General features: G+C 38.8%; 1 protein-coding gene across 1 annotated transcript in view; it reads left to right on the forward strand.

Moving 5' to 3' along the window:
• The window catches only part of Tox (thymocyte selection associated high mobility group box), a 314,765-nt gene that overhangs the window by 155,370 nt on the left and 136,362 nt on the right, over positions 1-23,033 (forward strand). Inside the window, exons 3-4 of the mRNA XM_031366679.1 lie at positions 1,618-1,683; positions 19,772-20,014. Of these exons, the coding sequence (XP_031222539.1) occupies positions 1,618-1,683; positions 19,772-20,014 (309 nt within the window). The remainder of the gene's footprint in view (positions 1-1,617; positions 1,684-19,771; positions 20,015-23,033) is intronic.

Here is a 23,033-nt window from a genome sequence, read left to right on the forward strand (position 1 = left end):
AAAAAAAAAAAAAGTCCATATTTTAAGTGGTTCTTTGGCATCTCAACATTAAAAACATTTGCAAACAATCCAGTCCACCCTATAGCAGGCCATGCTGGAGAATTCCCTGTGAAGTTCTTTATTGGGGTTTGAGTTGTTGGACATGTTGGTTACGGGATGTACACCTGATTGATGGAGCTGCATCCTTGGGTAAGTCTCTAGGACTCAGGCCCCTGAGCCGTGTGAATTGTACAGCTGTGTTATTCGTGAAAGATCTTGTGACCACTTAGGTAGGTAGTGTGCATGATATGAACTGTGTTTATAGGGTGATGCATAAAGACATCTTTTCAGTATTGAAGGTGGGCCTGATGAGTTCTTCAGTGTTATTAGGGGCGTCTCACCACCACAGTTCACTATTGCTGACTCTGATCTGTGGAGGCTCTGATATATCTGTGGATCGTATTTAACCTTCTTATAGAGCTAGCAATCCTTCAGGGATAGTATAGAGACTCTCTGACTCATGGACTTCTGTTTGTATATCATTTGGTGGTATGTAAAAATGTCCATATTACCAACAACTTGTACTTCTATCAGTGGTGGTTTTGTTTTGAAAAGTAGATTTTCGCATTTGCAAGTTCCTATGTCTCAAAAGCCTACCTACCACTGAGAGCTTATCCAGATCTAGTTTTGAAACTAATTATATTGGTCCATTTAATGATTAACTTGGGAAAAAAATCTTCCTTAAACTAAAGAGGAATATTTTCCTCGTTTCCCATTTACCAAGTGACTTAAGATAGAGGAGGGTTAAGTCTCAATGGAGTGATTCAAACCCAGCATTGCCAACTGCTCTTTGCTGCTGTCAATGCTCTGGCTTGTTTGGCAGTTTTGCAACAGGGCTGCCCTGTGAATAGCCTCCTTCTCTCGGTTCCTAACTTGCAAATATATGGATCAATTTGTATGCATTTGCCTGTTTATATTCATTCTATGTATTTGCATTTCTTCAGGAAAAAAAAAATGGATCATGGTACCTGTATGCTATTGTTGGTTTCCTTACATTCCATTCTTAGTCATGGCTCTAGTGGCACATGCTTTCTTCGAATATTACTGTCAATTTAAAATGCTTTTTAATCAGAAGGCCATTAGAGTGAAGCCAGCTTTAGTCCATTATGAAGCTCTGCACTTTTTCTTTTTTGAGAGCTAAACTCAAAATGCACAGAGCTGTGCCTCCTCCCTGTATATTCCATTATTTTTTTTTCCTTTCAGAAAGCGTGCCATTCATTTAATACTTCATTACAGCACAACTGCAGTATGTATACATGGCGTGCAAAATGAGCCATTTTGTTTTAAAACAGATTGCAGATGAAAGGAAACCATTCATTTCTTGCTTGCTTGCTGTAATTACTAGAGCACTAATTACTCCAAATCACTGACACACAGGGTCAGGAAAGATGACAACAGAAACATCAAAAGAAAGATGTGGCTCACTTACTACAACAGATTTTTCATATTCTCAGCCATGCTATTGTTTTACGGCTACTGTTTCACAGTTGGATGGTGATGGTTTTTTTTAAAGAAAGAAAGAAAGAAAAACATGCACACAGTAAACATTGCTCAGGTTTACTATTATTTCATTTGCAGTTTGACGGCGAGAACATGTATATGAGCATGACAGAGCCGAGCCAGGACTATGTGCCAGCCAGCCAGGTGGGTTAATTAATCTTCTCTGCCTTGTTTCAAATTGTAATTAAACAAATTCAAAGAGTTGCATTGCAAATGAGTAGCACTATCAGTAACTGCCGCAATCAGGAATAATCATAATTTATAAACAAAGCATTTAAGCCTTGTTTCCCGTTAATGAGATGGAGCTGATAAAATACCAGCCTTGGCATTTGTTGAAGGATGCTACCTTGCCTCCCTCCAGAACGGCAAGCAGCTGTTTTGCCAGCATGAGCTTTCCTAAACAGTTGTGTTACCTTTAGGAAATAAAGTCTTTACAGGTGCAAGTTATTTGTGTTTCTGCCTGTGGATGAGTTTATCCTGGTAAGCGACACACGCCACCAATAGCTTCAGTCATCAACCATTTAGAGCTATTTTCGATTCCTATCTTCATCGCTGAGGTATTATGGCTGGTGGCTCCTAGATCACTGCTTTGGGGACTTTTAGGGAAACTGCGGAGAGAGTAGCTTTTAGGCCCCAGAGCCTAAGCATGACTGAAACCTTTCAAGGGCACCTTTGTGTCCACTCCCTGGGAATGGCTGACAAGGTATTTCATCATGAAAACTGACAGCAAAAGGGGAAGGAGAATGTAAATGGTTACATTTATAAAAGTAAATGCTTGCCTATTTATTTTTAGATACTTAAGACCTGGCCCTCTAACCCAGAGAGGGCAGTTAAAGCAAAATTATAACTGCCCCAGGGTGCCAGGATAACATAGAATATCAGAACACTATAAGCAAAATGTAAATAAGCAAATATATGAGAGCAGGGAGAGTTCACGGGAGCATTTTGTAGACATTAACTTATTTTTTTTTCTTCAATAGTAAAAATCGCATTTGCTTGGAATTTCACATACCAGCCCAGGTAGTAGTTTTCAATGCCTATGTAGCTGCCTGAGTTGGTTTGATCGCGGAGAGAAGAGGGGTGTCAAGGGGCTAGATACGAAAACATTATCTTTTATGGTGGTTGACAGAAAACTCAATCTAATGTCTATAATAGGAGGGCTTTCTTGAGCACCACCTTAACTAAAACAAGCAGGCACATAGCTCCATAAACTCAGCGTTTATTTGGAAGGCATTGCCGCCACAACCTTTTTTCCTGGACACTTCACTATATCGTTGAAGCATAAAGGTCATCGTGTAGTGCAGAGGCCAGGACTCTGCCTGCTTCCATTTTCATTGAGAAGACCCATATAGGAACCAGTTTGAAAGGGAAGCTTTCTTTGCATGGACAATTTTTTCTTTCCTGAATTCGTTCTGCTAAGTGCCCTCCAGGACCCATAGGTAGTTCTGAATAGGACTGTTTGATTAAAAAATGAAAAATGTTACTATTAATTTGCTTCTAACCATCAATCCCAAAACTGTACTGACAAGTTTAGTATTACTATTAGATTAAAGCCACCCGGTACCATCTCTTTGGGGCCTTTAGGGTTTTGAAGTGTGAGGGCTAATTGAATTTGTTTGAAACAGTAGAAACACAAACTCAATAAATGATTACAGTTATGAAGCAGCTGCTCACTTGCAGAGAATCATTATGTTCGTTTTAAAGAGTTTTGGATAAAGGATGGCAACTTCAGAATATATGCATTGAAGCAATTCAGCTCCTTAGATTTCTAAACTCAACTACAGTGTGGAATATTAATATCCTACTAAATTCAAACAAGCAGGCTTTTTTTTTAATATTTTGGCCAGGAGTTCCTAAGAATGTTTCCAATATAAAGACTGTTTATAATGAAGAAATAAAAGATATCCAAAGAATTTTGTGCTTTCTAAAGATGTAGCAGCTTTGTGAGCCAGGAGCTATATATATATATATATATACTTTTCAATTTTAAGTTTATTTTAAAATAATGTGTATTAAAATGTTTTTAGAATAAGCTGTTTTAAAAATTAGACTAATGTAAGAGAATACATACCCTGAAGGCAAATAAACTTCACAAATTACCCAAGTTAAATGGCCTTTGTTAAACTGTACACTTAACATTCTTTTTGTTTCCTGCGATACACTGTGTTTAAGAATTCATTACCTAGTGTTCTTTTTAGCAATTTTAATCAATGTATCCTTTAGGCAACCATAAATATGATCTCGACTGACCTGTAGGAAGGAAAGGAGTTTTGTTCTGTTTCCTACCTAACATCAAACAGCTGCATAGCTTAGTGGTCCAGGACAACTTGCCTCATCACATCAGTCAACATTGTAATTCCTGTTTAGTTCTCAACTCAGTGCCTGCCGTGGGACTTACAGACCACGTTGCTAAGTAGCAGCATATGGAACAGGGCTGCTGCTGCAATGCTTCTGCAAGCGAATATCGTAATCCTGAACTTGAGATGATTTTTATAGAAAGCCTATGCTGGAGTTGCTCCAGAAACGAAAGTGCACTGTAAAAATTAATGATATTCTTTTAGACAGTCTCAAAGGGCTCCTTGCCCTATCTGCTGAGAGCATTCTCTACCTCTTAAGCTAGTATATACAGACCCTTAAATATTTCTGCATATGGCTTGGTAATTGATAGGCAAATTTTAAATTGAAAACAACACCCATAATAAGACTGACAAGTATGTAATAAAAGCCCATAACATTGCCACTGCGCCCTGGCATCATGCTTGGAAAACTGACTATTTTCTGCTCTAACAGCTGTAACTGTTCTGGGCACTCAGGACTTGGCTTTAAACACTAGTTAACTTGTTTAAACCCTGACTCTAATCATCTTACCCCATGCAATGCAATATTTCTTTTTGTGTGCTTCTAAACCTTGTCTGAAGGGACCATGGTGCTGGATAGCCCATGACCTAGAAGATCTGGCTTGTCCAGTTTGGGAGAAGCTGTGAAGAGACTAACAGAGAGCCAGATGAGAAGGGGACAGACATTCACAGCCTTCTTGTCATGCTTGAGTGAGATAACAGGGTTAGACTAAGAAACAAAGGAGCAGATACATTGAGAAATTAAGTCTGCAGACCTACCATGCGACACGAAGACTGTTGTTAACATACTTGAGATTCTTCCCAAAGGAGTAGATGATGTTCCTGCCACGTGCCAAGATAAGGGCTCCTCTGTGATGATAGCCACATTTGCCTGTTTCTCTCCAGGAACCATTTTTGTTATGTCTATATACGCCACACATTTCTGGGTATCTTGAGCAGATACAACAAAATTTAATTCAGAAATTATCTAGACTGCTATGGCAGAATGCATGGCAAAGTGGTGGGAAACAGGGCTTCCTGCCTAAGCTGGAACCCCGAGCCCTTCTTTAATCTTCTCAGATCCACCTTCTGTGAAGCCTTCCTTACTGTTTGTCAAGGTAAGCTCTTCTCTCTAGCTCCCAACACCACTGCAGTACTTCCTTTAGTTCCTTACATGTGTCTTAATTTAAGACGGCTGTGACCCTCTCAACTGAATGCATCACAGGCACAGATGTCATTTGGTTTTCCTCATCAGTGCCTTCTGTGGCTCCTGAGATAGTCTATTCTTGGGTACACATTCTTGTTTCCCATTCTTTCTCCTTCCATGGACATTTGAGGAGCATTCCTTTTCACATTGCCTCTCCGTCCTCTGCTCCCTGCTGTCCACTCCTAGGGACAGCATCATGTTCCCTGGCCATAGACATAGAAACTCTTCTCCTTCAGGAATAGGTCTGTGTGAAAAGCTGGAGAAAGATGGGTCATATTTCTATAGGGAATAGTCTCTTGCTGATGGATTTCCAAAGGTATTTCTGACATTCACTAATGGAGAAGCTTAGGTCTTGTGGTTGAAAAAATTTTTTGAGAAATTCCATCATCCATGACCTTTGCCTTGACTGCATTATTTTTTTTTATTTGATTGTCCTAGACCAGTCCCCCATCCTACTTCCAGCTCCTCTTCTCATACCTTTCTTCTTCCTTTCCTTCTGCAGTCTTGCCTTCTGGGGATGATTGCTCTTCAGTTTGAATGAATTCTTTGTACTAACTCAGAACCTCATACCATATCCTAAATGTTAACATCCATACCTAAGATCATAGTCTGCATTCTTCTCAGTGTGTGCTCTATTTCCTCTCTGCCTCCTTCCAACCTCTAATCAGCATCAGAATTCTCTCTCGTATCTTCTACTGAAATTTCATAGTCTCCATCAAATGGTAGATCTGTGCTTTAGATGACTGTCCCAGAAGTCCCCCTCGTCTTCTTCTGTACAGTGGCCCTATTTGGAAGGGATGGCACCTTTGGGAAGCAGGGCAGAGTGGGAAATCCTTAGGCTGTAGGGGACACACTCTTACTCTGGATTGGGAGACCATTGACCCCTTTGTCTTTCTTTATTCCAATTGCCATCCAGCAGGCCCACCAGCATCCTAAAGCAAACAGGCTGAAACTTTACTGAAACTTGTAAAACTCTGAACCAAAACAAACCTTGCCGTTGTGAGGTGATTGCCTCAGATAATCCATTGTTACTGGTTAGGAAGCTAACCAGTAACAATGAAGTAGAGCAGTGCTGTTTGCCACCAGTCTTAAGAAGCACTGACTCAAATGTTTTACAGTTTATTTAAAATACAAATAAAAATTCAGGAGCATTCATTCATGTGGGAAAACTCTTCTATGAGTTTCAACTTTGCTTTCTGACTCATCTGGGGATTTGTACCTGGTAGCAGTGCACACTTCAACTTACCACTTCTCCAACTTGTGATGGATGCCCTCTGGCATTCTTTTTTTTCTTTTGTCTCCCTTTTTTTCATACTTTTTAAAAGTCATTCCATTCCTTTACATCTCAAATGAGATCCCACTTCCCAGTTACCCCCTCCACAACCCCCGCCCACATCTACCCTCTTCCCATTCCCCTTTGCCTCCATGAGGTTGCTTCCCCACCCACCCACCCACCTCTCCCACCCCACCACTCCAGCATCCCCCTACACTGGGGCATCAAACTTCCACAGGACCAAGGGCCTCCCCTCCCAATGCTGTCAAGCAACTCCGGAGCCAGCAACTGACCAATGTAGATGTGGGTACTTGGAGCCAACCATTAGACTGAGATCAAGGACCCCATGGGGGAGCTGGCCCTCTGGCTTTCTTACACATCAAACTTCTTTTCTAGAAGTGATAAAATCACTACCTGTTCAGTGAGTACAGTCCTATGGGGTTGCCTTCATTATTCAAGCTGTACTTAATCCCAGGTAGTCTTGACTTCACTTCTGAACTTCCTTCTTTCAACAAAACCATTCTGTTCTGGTCACCATCCCTCAGGAGTTCACCCTACATGCTCACTTCTGCACCTGTCTGCTTCTCCTCACTGTAACTGAGAGGTGGACTTCAAGGTCTCCCATATGGAGCAGCAGGCTCGCTACTCCATGGCATGCTAACCCTTTGTGACTGTGAACCCTAAAAGGTAGGATTTGCTGCTCTTCTTTCTCTCTCGGCCTGGAAAAATGTTTGAACCATCAGAGGCTGCAGCACTATTTACTGTAAGATAAGTAGATGAATAAATATATTTTGTGTAGTTTTGTCGCATTGATTCTTTGACACTTTCATCCCCAAAAATTCTCTATTTTGCTTTGCTGAAATGTAGCATACCTTGTATTACTTGGTTTATTATAGTATTGTCTGGTTGATAAGCCAAGACATATTTAATCTGAGGTGCCAGTGTCCCCTCCTCTGGGGAGAGTCATTTCAAAACCAGGTCATGCAGTGTTAATATGGTAATAAGCTAAATAATAACTGGAATTATCATCACAGCCACTTGCTGCTGTTTATAGTAAGCAATCCAGTGGCAGTGGGACAATTTGACTCTCAAGTTCAGTTTTGCACTAATATTTTCCCAAACCTATTCTAAGGATTATATTCTACAATTTGCAAGCCTGCCAATGACTATTTTGTAATTATGTTTTCCTAATGAGAACATGCTGTAGAGCAGAGTGTAAATGAGGTATGGTAAAAAGAGCCTGGAAGGGGCTGTGTTTTTAAGAGTATTTTTAAAGTTAAAAACAAATCAAAACCAAAACAAATCCTCTTTATCATGGACCATAAAATATCCATGATCATGCATTAAATTTGAACCATGGATTAGACCAATTGCTTTTAGATTGGTTTCTTTTGAAAAATTTTCAGTAGTAAAGTTAACCTGACTTTTTGACCATTGGCCCAGTAAAATGATGAAGCCCCATGTATCGAGTAATCTAGTTAGCCCAACAGAGTCTGGCGTCTTAATATGCACAGACTAGTTACTCCAACCAATCCTCAGCATAACATTCAAATGATTACTGTATGGTCCCAGAGGTATTCATTACAGACAAAATTGCTTCTGTTGCCTTGCATACAAGCTGAGTTTTCAATGGGAAGTGAAAGGATGCCTGGAAAAATAGGCCACCCAATTAAGTTAAACTACTCTAGCATTTGGCTTGACATCTTCATTACTCAAAATTTAAAAGATGCTTCACTTGAACACACAAGTTACTATTGTTTATGTTGTTTTCATCCTAAATTGGCTTTTTACATGGAAGTCTGTTTTTCTGCATTATATCTTGAAATAGCTCACATATTTCTTCTACTTTATGAAAATGTCTTAATGGTTGTATGGATACTGAATACAGGCACCATCCAAATAGATATCTTTGAGCTCATGCTCATTAAACACACATCAGTCTTCCTGCATATTTTCTGGATCATTTATGTACCAGTATGGTTAAACTTAAATTTATTATTATTATTAATTGTTATTATTACACTTTATTATTATTTTGTGGGCTGTTAACTCTGTTAATTGCAAATGACTGTCTATGTGTGAAATACAAATTTCTTAAAAATGTAGATAGACCATAAAATGGAGGCTGAAATCCATTTGTCCCAGAGAGGTGTTGTGTTTCATCCCTGCCAGCAGAGCTATTTCAGTAACATTTTAAAACATAAACACATGTGAAGTTCACCATTCCTGATTGCCAGTTTCTACTCATTGACACTAATGAGGCTGCTGACGGGTTAAATGTTGTGTATCATATACATTTCCAAGCAATGGGATTTGTGAATAGAAGACTCATTTTTAACTTTCAGAAAAATGAATGTTTGTTGCTAGGCATGCTTGAGCATTTCATTATAGTTGTCTAATAGTGGTTTTTGTTTTTTTTTTTCAGGCATTAGGGAAATGCATCTCAGTGATTAAAATTATAAAAACATGTGAATGGGGCAGCATCTGTGGTAAAAGCAGATCCTGGAAATGCCAAGCTCCGTTTGGAGCTTGGCTTATTCAGTGGGAAGACCTCTAGAGACTCCAAGCCATTAGGGCAGTGGGGCGAGGTGTGTGTAGGCAGAACACAGCTGACCAGCACACATTAGCATTTGATGCATTTTCAACCAATTCTCTGCCTTTTTCACAATTATATTTTGGATTTCTTTTTCTTTAACACAGGGAAGAGTATGACCTTTGGGGGTGAAACGTGTCTTTGTAATGCACTATATTTTGGGGAACTCATAATAAACCTGTCACCAGGGAATGCCTAAAAACATAGTGGCATTTCAGTCTCAGAACACTACTGTGTTGAGTCATGATGTGTGTGTACCAACTCTGTTACCAAGGCAATTAAAGTTTGTTCTAAACCATCACTAAAATCTTAATATGTCAAATTGAAATGATTGTGCTCATTTTAATATAAGAACAATGCCTTGGCCCAAGGACTTTTTCCCACTCACCCCATGACTCTGCCACTTTCTGTTGTCCCCTCATCTACCATCCCAAACACCTTTCAGAAGTTTCAAGTTTCTCTGAGTAGTTCCAGTCCTTGGGTTTGGAAACTGAAGCATCGAGACATCCCAGAAACTCAGAGGTTCCACTTTAAGTTTTATTTACTTCTGTATTTTTCTATATTTCATCTGACCTACATTATTTAATAGTCTAGATATTAAGTACATTTGGTGGCATTCGTTGGAGTATGTACTCCATGCTACCCCTCCTGCTCATCAGTTCTGGGGTTTGATCTTGTCAACTGGAAAGCTAAACAAGTGACCAAGTGAAAATAGCTCTTCAAAAGCTGAGCATACTGTGAGTTCTCACTTCCAGAAATCATAAAGCAGGAAGGTTCTGGAGTCCTTGAGGGTAAGGGGCTGGCACTTCCACATAGCAGTCACTTTTTGGGAAGTGGAAAGGAACTTATCCATGCTGAAAAGGGAGTCTGATAGACCAGGTCTCAGCAGCTTCCCACCTTCCTCCCTCCTGTGAAGCCAGCTTGGTGGGTGGGTGGCTGTTCACATTGGCCTCTCTGTGAGGAGCCAGTCACAGGGTTGACCACCTTATGCAGTTGCTATCTTCCTTCGTTCACTAGCCACTTACTTCTTACGCTCTGAAGCTGATGATGAGCTTAACTAGGACATTTATGCTTACTGGAAATTTAAGTCAGCATGTCCTTTCCTCCTGTCAAGAATGAATTAGAGCCTTAAGAATGAAAGGGACTGCCAGCTATCACTCTCTTCCAATGAACTGAAGAAAAGCTTTACCAGCAACTCCTTCAGTCCTTCCTGCCACTCAAGGATGCTGAGAGAGATTGAGTGACAAGGAAAACACTGAAAAGTAAACTTCACAGTGAACTGTTTGGGCTTAGGAAGATCTAAAGCCCACATGCACCTACCTCTTTGTTGGATGAGGCTTAATTTTATTTTAAAACTTTGTAATGTGCTGACATTCTGACCTCAGTCCTTCCCTGGATTAAAAGAGTTGTACAGTGTCATATGTGTGGGAATGCTTTGAAAAGTAGTAGGTTGAACCAAAAAAGATAGTTGAACTTTTTTTCAGCTACAAAATCAGCAATTGCATGTTTGTTTGCTTATTTTTTGTATATTTATATGAGGTGGCTGTTTGCAACATCTGGATTGGTTTATCAATGGTGGTGAGTTCTTCATTTTCAGTAGGCATGCAGTGTCTGGACAATTAAAGTTATGAACTGTAGATGAGACCCAAGCACAGACACAATGAAGGATTTGATTGTTTTAGACATACTTAGGAACAGGAGAAATCCAAAGTATTTTTTAAATTTATTAAGTTGACAAAACGCATTAGGTTTCAACACACTATTTTAAACATGAGATTTTCTTGACATTCTGTGATTCCTTTTAAGGATAAACATAGAACTCTAGAATATTCTCCTAAGGAAACAAACGGATATGATTCATCACAGTGACTCATAACAGGAAAACTGGAAACAGTTTAAATATTCAAAGTGTAAACTTGAAATAAATTAGAGAACAATGAAATAATATACATATATTTAAACATTGGTCTAGATAGTATTCATTAGTATTGTTTGTTATATGTGAAAAGGTTAAATTACAAAGAGTTGAATAAATATAGTTTGCAGGTGTTGATCTGTTGCTGCTGGACCAGGGAATCACCCACAGTGGACCAGGGCATCACCCAGGGCCTGTAGAATCTTTCATTTTCTTTATTGCACCATTACAACCTCTTCATGGGCTGATCATTTTCTTCCCTGCTGTACAGACTTGAGATCTGAAGTGTAAAAAAAGAAAATATTAGTTGTTATTAAGAGGTGATCTGATATTTGTGCCTGGTGTTCCTATCTCCTAAATCAGATACCAGTTATAGGATATTTCTTATTAAAAGTGAAAACAAAGGGTCAAAATGAAGTGTCAAGTATGAAGTAAAAAGGCTCTAGGGAAAAAAAACACATTTCAGGACTGTTCTCCTTTTTCAAAACTTGATTATTACTTGGGTTATTTATAAAATAAGACATTTGGTAAAACAAGATCTCTGGGTATATCCAATCATAAAAAAAAGAAAAAAAATAGAAAAAAAAGTGTAGAATACATTTTAACTAAGATTATATATTGAAAATTGAAAATGAAATACTCCAATTAACCCAGTAAGCAGCAAACATGGAATGGTGGTCTGTCACTGGACATCAGGAATGACTCTGACTGGGGTCTTAGAAGTAATGCCTAAACTTCTGCCTGCTTTCCTTGTTGCACAGGTGGTGAAAGGAACACAATGTTGTGAGGAGACCAGTTAGTTCTTGTTTTTATTTTCCCTTACTTATGACAACTAGACTCCATGCTCGGATTTAAGATGTGTAAGCCACGCTGAGGGGAAACAATGATCATTCCAAGATCATTAATGAACAATGGGAATAGACCCTTGCTGCAGGTGACAGACATGAGAAACAGGAAACCATGTCCAATGCACATCTGGCCTAAGTACTGGCCTCATGACTCCCAGAATGCTTGAAGGTCCAACGTATTAGCCCTGACCTCAGCTCTTCCGGCCGTAGCTCCCGGATCCCCTGGGTATTCACAAGATGATCCCATTTTTTAGTTTCATGCAAGTTTTGCATTCTGATTTCTTATTACCAAGTTATGATCTTCTACTGAAATGCTAATAAAGACCAGACCTGAGCCCATACCCTAGTTTGATTTGATTGGTGATACTGGTGTTGCCCAAGAAAGCCTTGCTTTAAGCCTTGTTTCTGCTGCCTGTTCAGGCATGGGTTCACATCATGGTTCTCTTTTGTCACATTTGAGCAAGACTATCTGATCTTCAGCCTGGATAAGCTGTGTAATCTGCTGATAGCAACACTTCGACAATCCAGCTCCACATAATTCCCCTTCCTGGATCACCTAGTTTGACATTTCAAGCACATGGCCTTTACAGAGGACTTGGATTTCTTCTTGTATCTCCCTTCCTACAAACCATTTTCTAATTCTTTGTAGCTCAAGTGACTGTTTGCAGAATGTCTTAAACATACTAGGCATTCAACATTTCTGTACTAAACTGTCTGTTTTTTAACAAGATTCTAAAAATTAATGATGACAACAATATAAATGCTATGTTTTCTTTTTATTTTGGTAACTATTGGTTGAGGAATTAGTACATTGTGTGTTTTTAAATGAAGATGATTTATTGCTATTGTCTAGCATGTGAAGAAAGACAAAAAAAAATGTTTTCAGGATCGTTGGCTTGAGCACATCAATGGCACTGTTGGACAATTCTGGCTGAGTGTTAAAATGATTTATGTAACAGACCAAAGCTTTCCACAGTAATACATTATAGTCTCAAGCTATCAACCCTTGTTCATGCAGAGACAAAAGAATCAGAAAAAGATCTGACTCTGAAGGTCTTCTCAAAAGAAATTAGAGATTGAATTGATGCTGTTCAAAGCCTTTGGGAAAAATGCCTTCTGCAATGCAGTGCCTTAACTCAACAAAGTGCGTGGAGAATGCTTAGAGAATTTTTTTTTTGGTAGTTATTGTTTACATTTTTTCTGTAAATTTCTCAGCTCATTTTGATTTCCATTGAGTTATTTGCTCAAGAATGATCAGTAATAGAAGATAAAACATGTTTAAACATTGGCATATTTCTGTCAGTCACTTTCAGGAACTATGTTACAGATTAAAATTAAGACATTCTCTATGTGCCTGATGGCAGTGGTATTTATTTATCTTTCGAATAAAGACCTATATGAGAACCATATTTTACAAAACTATAACTATAGCCATATTTTTAGCGTTTGCATGACTGCATGAGTCCATCACATAATTTAAAGATGTGTATAAGATGCTATCTTTTGAATTCTTCTGAGTTATGGGACTTCTTGTCACCAAAGATTGAATGCTGTGCATAATGATTGCAATATGTGGTAGGAACCCACAAAATATAGTGCCCCACTGGTGGAGAGTTAGATTTTGAAATGACAAAAAAAAGACAAAAGCAAAAAGAAACTCTATATTATTTATTTCTGGTCAGCATGAATTAACTCTCTAGTTGGATGATATGAAAACCTGAATTCTCTGCAGCCAAAAAGAAAAGTCAGTGTAATTAACATTCCATTTGCAGATGCAATAAGGTGGACTGGGAATACAAAATAAAGACCAGGCTGTGGCAAAGTAGATGGAGCTGCAGACTGAGACAATAATGTAAACAAGATACTCGGGGCATGGAATATGTAGGGCGAATGGTTCAAGTATCAAGAACCTATGCAATTAAATGGCAAGTGAGTACCTATGTAATTAAACAGGAAGTGAGTACCTATGCAATCAAACAGTTAGGAAAGCGAGAGCTTCCAGAAATTAGGTGAGAACTCTCTTTTCCTGTTGCACTGAAATGGGAACAAGAGAAGACTGCACATGTGGGGCTTTACTCAAATGGCTGACAAGGCCTGCAAGCAGACCAATCCCATAGATTTTTTTTTCTAACCCTAATCTTTAGTTGTAGTCTTAGAATTAAACCCTGTCCTTAGCAATTTGCCTCTTTGTCAAAAGTTTTCCTGGGAAGATCCCCAGTCCCTAACCCCTGACCTGCCCCAGGTCTACAACATGCTAGTCATAATGCTAGCAATATATTGTTTGTGCAAAATTAGCATGGTCATTTTGACTCACAACTTTCTTCATCTTTTGGCTTGGATGGGAATTCTGCAGTCCCAGGCTGCAGGGCTGCAAGGCTCCTTAAGGAGCCAAGTTGTTGGCCTTTACTCAGTGAATCGATCCCAGCATTCAATATCGTTTGCACACGTTCTGTTCCCTATGATTTTATCCTTCCATGTAAAGCATGCAGTTTAGGGACTGAGTAGATGGCTCAGTCAGCAAAGTGTTTGCCCCACAAGCATGATGCCTTGAGTCTAATCCCCAGCCTACCCAAAGGCCAGATGCTGTTACCTATGCCTGTATTCCTAGAGCTGGGAAGGCAGAGCCAGGAGAATCACTGGAACTCACTGGCTAAACAGACAGCTAAATAGGTAAGTTTAGTGAAAGACTTTATTTCAAAAAATAAGGTGGAGAGGCTAGAGAGATGGTTCAGCAGTTAAAAACACTGGCTGCTCTGCCAGAGGACCCAGGATCAGTTCCTAACACCCATGTGACAACTAACAATCTTCTAAAGGTAACTGATGCCCTCTTCTGGCCTGCTCAAGCAATGCTGGCACATGTTACAAAAACATGCATGCAGGCAAAACTAAAAATAATAAATGTCTATTTTTAAGACACAGAAGGATTGCGGGAAACACCCAGCATTGATTTCTGGCCTCTAACATACCCTCTGGCCTATATCACACACACACATATACCACCAGCGAGCACACATGCAAGCATTCATGCACACATGCCAGCACACAGATATGAAAAGGAAGATATTCAACCTAATTCCTTTCAACTAAGTGTGAAACTTGATTTACTGTTTGTGGAAATAATTAAGTACATTGTGTGTAACTGTACTTTTTGTTACTATCAGATCTTACCAGTGACAAATAGATAGAAATTCCTATGCAATCTCATTTTATTGAACATGTCGTTCCTCATGGACTGTCTAAAAGTGCTTATTCTTAGAGATGACTTAATCTAAGACAGGTATAAATCCATTTAACACTTTATCAGGCACATTTTATCTGGAGAACATATATTATTGGATTTTCAGTGTATGTTGTAAATGCTCTTAAGAACTCTATGAATTGAGGTTTAAAATAGGTTCAAGAGTATTGGAAAAGGGGCATCAGAAACCAAACTCCTACCTGCTCTTCAGACCTTAGATTAGACTTTTCTGTTGGACTGAGCAGCTGCCAGTCTTTCCAACATGCTGGGAATGCTCTCATTAGTCACTGAAGAAATCACTAGCATTCTTGTAACCAGTCCACTTCCCACCAGAGGACCATGTGGCACCTTATAAGTGGAACTGTGCAAATACCACCTTTTTTCAGGTTTTAAGAAAATGAGCTGTAGTAGTCATGGCCTCTTATTTACAACTATAAACTTACTCTCTTGAGGGAGGTAATATTTTTAAATTGCTATTTTAAAGCTTCAGGCAATCCCCCTGCAGCCTGAATACTTCATCTGTTCTTCAGAATTAACCAAGCCTCATGCTAGTACACTGGGTCCCACACCACACTTGATGGTGCTTGGTTTCTGCAGGACGCAGTAGGGCCCAGCACCCTCATCACCATGAGAGTTCCCCATGTCTACATACAATGATGAGCCTGCTACTCAGGGGAGGTTTGACTTCTTCTGAGGCACTGGATCATTAAATATATAGATATATTAGCTATGGTTTAGATTAGTTTATTTGTGTGCCCATTTCCAGCTTACCTTTTAGTGAAGTAAATTTCAACAGTTAAAAGTTCAGGAATGCATTTTGCCCAACTGTCCCTAAAGCATTCTCTTCTATTTATAGACATATGTACACGTGATTTCCACATTTGCTGGGGACAAGAGAGGCCAATGGTTTAGATTCTGGCCTCTGGTAAGAGACCGTAGAGGGTGATTAAGAAGCAAGTACCACCTTGAAACTCCATGTCTATCCTGCACTGCATTCTGTAGCAGGCCCCAGCCCCAGAGAACCTCCTAAAATGCAGGATATACTTTTTTTGCAACGTCTATTTCAATTCTTAAAAAGTGGTGCTCTTGCCTTGTAGACCTTTAAAAAAGAATCACATACATGATCATTGTTCCTGGGACAGTTTGAGAATGGTTGATTGCTTAAAATACAGGCCACAATGGAGGGAGAAAATAAGTAGGAACCAAAGGAGTCTACTAACAAGCAAGTGCCACATCAGGTCCTGTATCAACAGGAGGGCTTTACCTTAGCCTTCTCTGGCCGATCCTTCTGCAGCAGCTTTCTGTTGCTTTGAACAGACTCTTTACTCCTCTCCAGACTCTATCTGAGGATGGGGCATTAGCGACTTGTCATGAGCTGACCTCAGGCTCCCAAGTTGTCACCCTGGGCACCCTCACAAGACATGGAGAATTAGCTGCCAACAGCTCTGAGAGCCAGAGGATCATAAATTCTGCCTTACTAGTCATTTATGTAACTATGGAATGGTTAGGAAACCATGTCATGACCAGGCGAGCAGGCACAGGACACCTGAGACTCCTCTGCCCAGCCTCCGGAGTATGTTGTACCCACCACTCTTCTTATAGGACACGATAGCTGTTAGGCACCCTGGGATGTAACTATTACCTTCTGTGTTATGAACTGGCCATGGTAGTTTTGGGAATATAATTATTTAAGCCTGTGAAATAACTGCAATAGACCCTCAAGCTTCATGCTTTTAAAGGCTCAGTTTATCATGAATGAATGAATGAATAAACAGAAGAGTGAATGAATTTGGCAATTCTCTCTTTTAATCATTCAACAAATTTTTAAGGACAATTCTAAAGAGCATTTTCACGTGGAATGAAAAGTATTGAATCACACTCTATTGTGCTAGAATCTCCCAAACTGGGAACTAGATATAATATAAACCTTACTTATAAAACATATCACAAGTAAGGTTTTAAAAAATCAGATTATACCTGTCACGTCATATAGAAGCCACTGTTGGATATTAATTCATTTCTACATTTTAAAAAAGCTAGGAAGTAGTCTGCTATTGAACTTATTTTAAAGTTCTTGGACATTTTGACATTTAAACAGTTATCATGGTACTTTTATAGGGCATCAATTACTCTCTAATAGGCTTATGGCAAATAACCACATCATGACTTCTAATGTAAGGAACAGAAACTGCTAAGTAACCTTATGTTGTTAAAATTCTTGACCCATATAACTATGCATTGCCAGTTAAGTTGTGGAGTCTGTGGTTTTGGCATATAATTGTATGGATTAAATAACCTTAATGTGTAATTACATAAAAATAAACCATGTAGCTTAGCTAAATTGCAGTGCAATTGTTATCACCCAATGTAAAGTGATACCAATTAAAACTTCCTTTAAAATACCACAAAGTAAGACTTAACTACCGAAGAAACTCTAGAATATAAAGTCGTGGTCCACCAGAATTAAATATCCCTTAGTATTTTCAGAGGGTTAATGGCAATTCTGAAATTAAAACCATCTTTCTCCTTTACCTCTGTATTAATTACGGTAATTGAGGAAAGTTTCAAACAGGCACTGATTAATGTCCTAAAAGCACTGTAGAGGGGGTGACCTGGAGGAGGGCAGTGAGTGGGATATAAAGTGAATAAGTAAAAATATAAATAAAAAGATAAATACAAACAATAATTTACCAATAATATAAAATAAAGTCACTATCAGCAGTGGTGGCAGAAAGACAGATTGTGAATTCTTGTGCTTATGTGAAAGAAATATTTAATCGGTAGGTAGGTAAGCATTGTGACAGAATTTAGGACAAGGGAAATCTGCTGTTGATGGCAATGATTCTTAAACTATGAAGTTCTGTGAAACAAAGACATTTTGTATCATTCAGCCTAATAAAAATGATGGCAGCTAGCCATGGTGCTTCAGTACACTAGTCTCACATCCGAAAGGCACTGGTTTGATTACAACAAAGAAAAAGAGAAAGAAGGGAGACTGTTGTCCTGTAAACACTGATTGTCAACCACTAAGTAACTTCCACATTCTCGTTTTCTCATTAGCAAAAGGAGGGAAAAGAGCACACACAGAGAACACAGTTTCAAGGTTTGAATAAAGACAAGATACGAAGCAGGCCTTCACATTACTCTGTAGGAAATAGGAGTGGCTAAGTACGCATTCCTTTCTACTTCTCCATCAGGCCCTTTGTATCTCATACTGAACTCACTTACAAGGAACTTCAAGCTGGGGTCTGTACGCCCAGGGTAATCAAACACAATTTTGACACAGGGCACGAACATGGTTTTTTGTCAAAAAAAATTTAGACTATTAATAAAATACTTTGGAAAAAGATAACTAACCTTCAGAGCAGTTGACTTTTTTAACAGAAGGCTGTATATTTAAGAAAAAATTAACTGAGGAGAGTTGTAATCCTCCTTCATAGACTTCAGATGATACCTACACATTCTTCCTAGGACCACCTCCAGACTCCAGATGTTCCAAGTAGCTCTCCATTTAATTGTGCCTTCTAATGGCACCTAAACAAATATATCAGAACTCATTCAACATTTAGCAAGTGCAAGTTGAAGATTTTCTTTCTGTTAGACAAATAGACGCCATCTGGAAAAAATAACCGCAGGCATTTGGACAGGGAGGCATAAAGCTTATTGGCTGAACACTCAATGAACAGCGAACACTACTTTCTTTGGCTCCTATACTTTGCCTACTCACTCCTTTCAAATTCTGCACACTGTAACAGGCACTGTACAGTTAGACAAGAGAATCTTTGTTACCCATGCACACAAACATTAAAGGGCCCTGGAATTTGAAAGATTGACTTGTAGGAATAATCTGGGCCAAAATGTTTCTTTTTACATCCTGACACCTGCTAAACAAAATAAGTTCTTTCTGACCCTGAATATTGATTGCTACAATGTTTATTCATTTCTTTCTAACACTTTCAACTTTTCCCATATTCCTTTCTTAAGTAGACTTGTCTTCATATAATCTTTCTTTTCTTCTTTTCTTCCTATTTCAAGCTAGTTTATAAAAGAAAAGCCTCTGATATATTAATGCTATTTATCTTACTCATTAGCTTTTATTTCACAATTCGTATTATATAATATTAATATTGTTTGTGTCTTGCACCGTGGAAGGGACTGAATTTAAACAGTTGCAGAGTTATCAGCCTGTGGGGGAAATTCAAATAAATGTTTACTGAAGTCATGAAAGCAATCTTCACTTTTATTTTGATGATAAAATGTTAATGGTAAAATTAGCATCTAATGGCATTTTAAAACTCCCCAAACTTTCAGTGAGCACACCCTTAGGCACAAGCTTAACTTACTTCTTAAGTAATAACTTTTTTCTTAATTACAAGCAGATAGGTTTTTCAACCCGAAAAGCAACCGCCCCAGCCTTCTGGAATTCATTTTTACTACATCCCATAATCTTAGCAGTAGGGAGTCCTATGAAACATGTTTGATCAAACAGTTTTATAAATTGTCTTCCTTTCTTACAACTCTCATGAAAAAAAAAAAAGGTATTCAGCTAGATTAATACTCTAGAAAATGTTAATGGGATTTTTGAAATCTGAATTCAACTTCCTAGGAAGAGAGAGCTACAAAGCAGAGGCAGGTTTTATACCTAAAGTGGATGTCTCACAACCATTTGCTTTCAAACATAAAAGAGACAAAGCACAAGGGTGATCCTAATGTTTGAATGTCCTAGCCAAATCTGTGATGCTCCATAGGGCCACTGTGTCCCTGTGTTTGAATGACAAACAAGTGGATGCTAATTACCATCTGTGTCACTCTGTCTTTTCAGTCCTACCCTGGCCCAAGTCTGGAAAGTGAAGACTTTAACATCCCACCCATCACTCCTCCCTCCCTCCCTGACCACTCTCTGGTGCACCTGAATGAGGTGGAGTCCGGTTACCACTCTCTGTGTCACCCCATGAACCACAATGGCCTGCTCCCGTTCCATCCACAAAATATGGACCTGCCAGAGATCACCGTATCCAACATGCTGGGTCAGGATGGCTCACTGCTCTCCAATTCCCTCTCTGTGGTAAGGATGGGCATGTCTGATTGTGGTGGGCATGAAAGTCGCAGGAAAAACACGGGTCAGCTCAATTCAACAATCTGTAAATTGTGTTAATGGCCTTCTAAACCCAGAGAGAAGTTTTAGCTACAGAAATGGCTTTGTAGAATATTGTAAATTCCTTACGTCATTTTTAATTTCATATTTAAATCAGTGAATTACTTGTGTGATTACTCATGGTTGTCAGAATTCTAAATCTTGTGGATGACACTCTTAGGAAAAACAGCTTGCCAGATTTCAGGTAAAAGGTAGCAATGAATAGTATTATTTCTAGGGATGTGTTGGGTTGCTAGCCAAGTAATATTCCTGCGTCTTCTAGGGAGTGCTTGCTGTTAGCCTCAGTGTTGTCCTTTGCTCTCTGAAATCCTACAGATTTGCTTTGTGGGTTATTTTGTTTGGTTCTTTGGATTTTTTTTACTCTTCTGTTTTGAAAGTAAAATTCTGTTCACTGAAATGATCTCTATTAAGATGTCCCAGTCTGTGGGACTTTCTGTTACCTTGAGGAATCTAAAAATGAAGAATTTATCCCCTAGAAAATTCACAAGTCAAGTTCCCGGGCCCCCTTGCAGAGTCTGGGCATCTTTATCTCTAAGGAGCATCTCATAATTGAGAAACACTGGCTTATCAAAAAAAAGTATTCATCATTATTGTCATCTACAAACTTAATTTTGTAGCACATAATTTTGTACTCCAGGAAGGGGTACAGCCTAGGGGAGGACTTTGGACCATGGTACCAAGCCTACCTCACAGGCTAACAGTGCTTTTCATTCCTGTGGCTGGGCTTTCATGGGTTGACCAGGAACAGCCACACCATTATCGTTTTCCTATTTAGCACTACCACAGATTCACAAGGAATGGACCAATGAACTTGTTTCTGCATTCTGAAAGTAATTCCATATTACCATCCAGGCTGGTGTGCATACAGTTATTGCTATTGTGTATAGGTTCACAAGAGTTTTTCTGGTAAACATGAGTATAAGGAATTGGGATGAATACAAGGAGAGTCAAAAGACACCTCAACATGGCTTTCTTGGAGACACAGTGGATAAGACTCAACTCAGCCTCTGTATGTATGGACTAGAGAGGAAAACTCATTTGTTGTAATGTTAGAGGTCTAAAGTAGCACCATCACCAGCCTCCTAGAAATCAAATTTGAATATTTAAAAATACATGCAACTGTGTAAGCCTGAAAAAAATGTATACCAACATTATCATCTTTTAAAATTTTTTATTTATGTGTATATATACTTATTTTTATGAGTATGGTGGTTTTCCTGCATACATGCTTGTGCATCCTGTGTTTGAAGTGCCTGAGGAGGCCAGAAGATGGCATCAGATCCCCTCGGACTGTCGTTACAAGATCATTTCTGTTTTCTTCGATTTTGTGAACTTGACATAAGCCACATGCATCTGGTGGCCATCATTTGATACAGATCTAAGGAGTGATATGATTAAACGTGTGGATTTTTTCAAGCTAACACTGAAATAGAGAAAGTAGATGTTGAGGTGATGTTGAGGTGAAATTAGTTGCCCTTGTGGGAACCTTCCTGGATAGATTCTAAACCCCATGATTTCCTAGACTCTAATGTCATATACAAGTTTCATAAAGTTGGAAGTTCCAAAGGCTATATTTTGTCTACCAATGAAAACAAAACCCTTTTTGGTTACTACTTTTCCCTCTCCTGTAGTGTTCACCATAGCCCACCTGTCTGAAAGGCTCAAATGATAGATTAATAAGAACCACGGTGCCTTAGCCACTTACAGGCTTCTGAGGAAAAACAATAATTATGAAAATGAGAGAGAAGTACAAAGTCATTAGAGTCCAAGAGAAGATCAAGGTCTACTTGTATTGAGCATAGATACTCAGTAACAATTCCTACTGTCGAGATACACACACACACACACACACACACACACACACACACAGGATTACTTTCTTTGAAAAATACTGTGTATAAAGCTACCTCTTTATGACTCATCATACTTTCTGGTAAAAACTAAGGTTCTATCCAAAGAACGTAGCTCCTGCTCATAGGTCCACAGCTTGTGAAACTATTGAACATCACATACATGTCCTGCAAAGCTTCACAGAAGACCCACTCCCAAATATATAAAAACCTCATGTAGCAACCAGAAAATTCATGGAAAAATTAAATAAAAAGGAAGCACACAGTTCAGGATCACACAGGTGAACATGTGTTACACACAGCTCAGCATCACACAGGTGAACATGTGTTACACACAGCTCAGCATCCCAGAGAACCCCATATGGTCTGCAAGCTTCATATGCCAACTAGAAAAATTATTTTAAAATTAGGTGAAGGAACAATACCACTTCAGTGGGATTGTCAAGCTCGAAAATACATTTACAAGTAAGGGATGCTTTGTTTAAAGATGCTAATAGCTGCAGAAATCAGATACAGTGGGCTTCACAAACCCATTCCTGTGTGGATCCTTTGGAAAGTTTAAAATATGTGACAGAGAAAAATTTTCAGAGTTAAACATCCTAGAAATTACAATGTTCATTTGGCGATCTCTCCAGAGCTCGTCCAAAATGGATGCAGCAGACTAGAGACAACAGTTGCAAACTCTAAGTGAGGCATTTTCTGTGAGTTGTGAAAATGCTACCATTGGAAGCCTGTTGAGATATAGACAGAATCAACTAGCCTTAATTGTGCTTTCCAGAAACTTCTCAATGTAATACATGGAACCTGTTGCTCTTAGAATTGTGATCAAATCTTCGCATGAACATTTTTCCATTCTAGAATTTTAGTGTTTGAGTGAATGAATGAAAGAGATGACAGTATTTTAGTTCATAGGTAGAAATTGTATACATTTTAGACATTGTGATGCTTACTATGAATACATTATTGTGTATTATGCATATTACTGTTTGATAGAAGTTAAAATGTATGATGTTTAGTGAGATTGTATCTTAAAGTTAAATTTTCTTGTCTGTATTTTGTTTCTTATTTCTTCTGGCAAG

Source organism: Mastomys coucha, unplaced genomic scaffold, assembly GCF_008632895.1.
Source record: "Mastomys coucha isolate ucsf_1 unplaced genomic scaffold, UCSF_Mcou_1 pScaffold14, whole genome shotgun sequence".
Taxonomy (NCBI): Eukaryota; Metazoa; Chordata; class Mammalia; order Rodentia; family Muridae; genus Mastomys; species Mastomys coucha.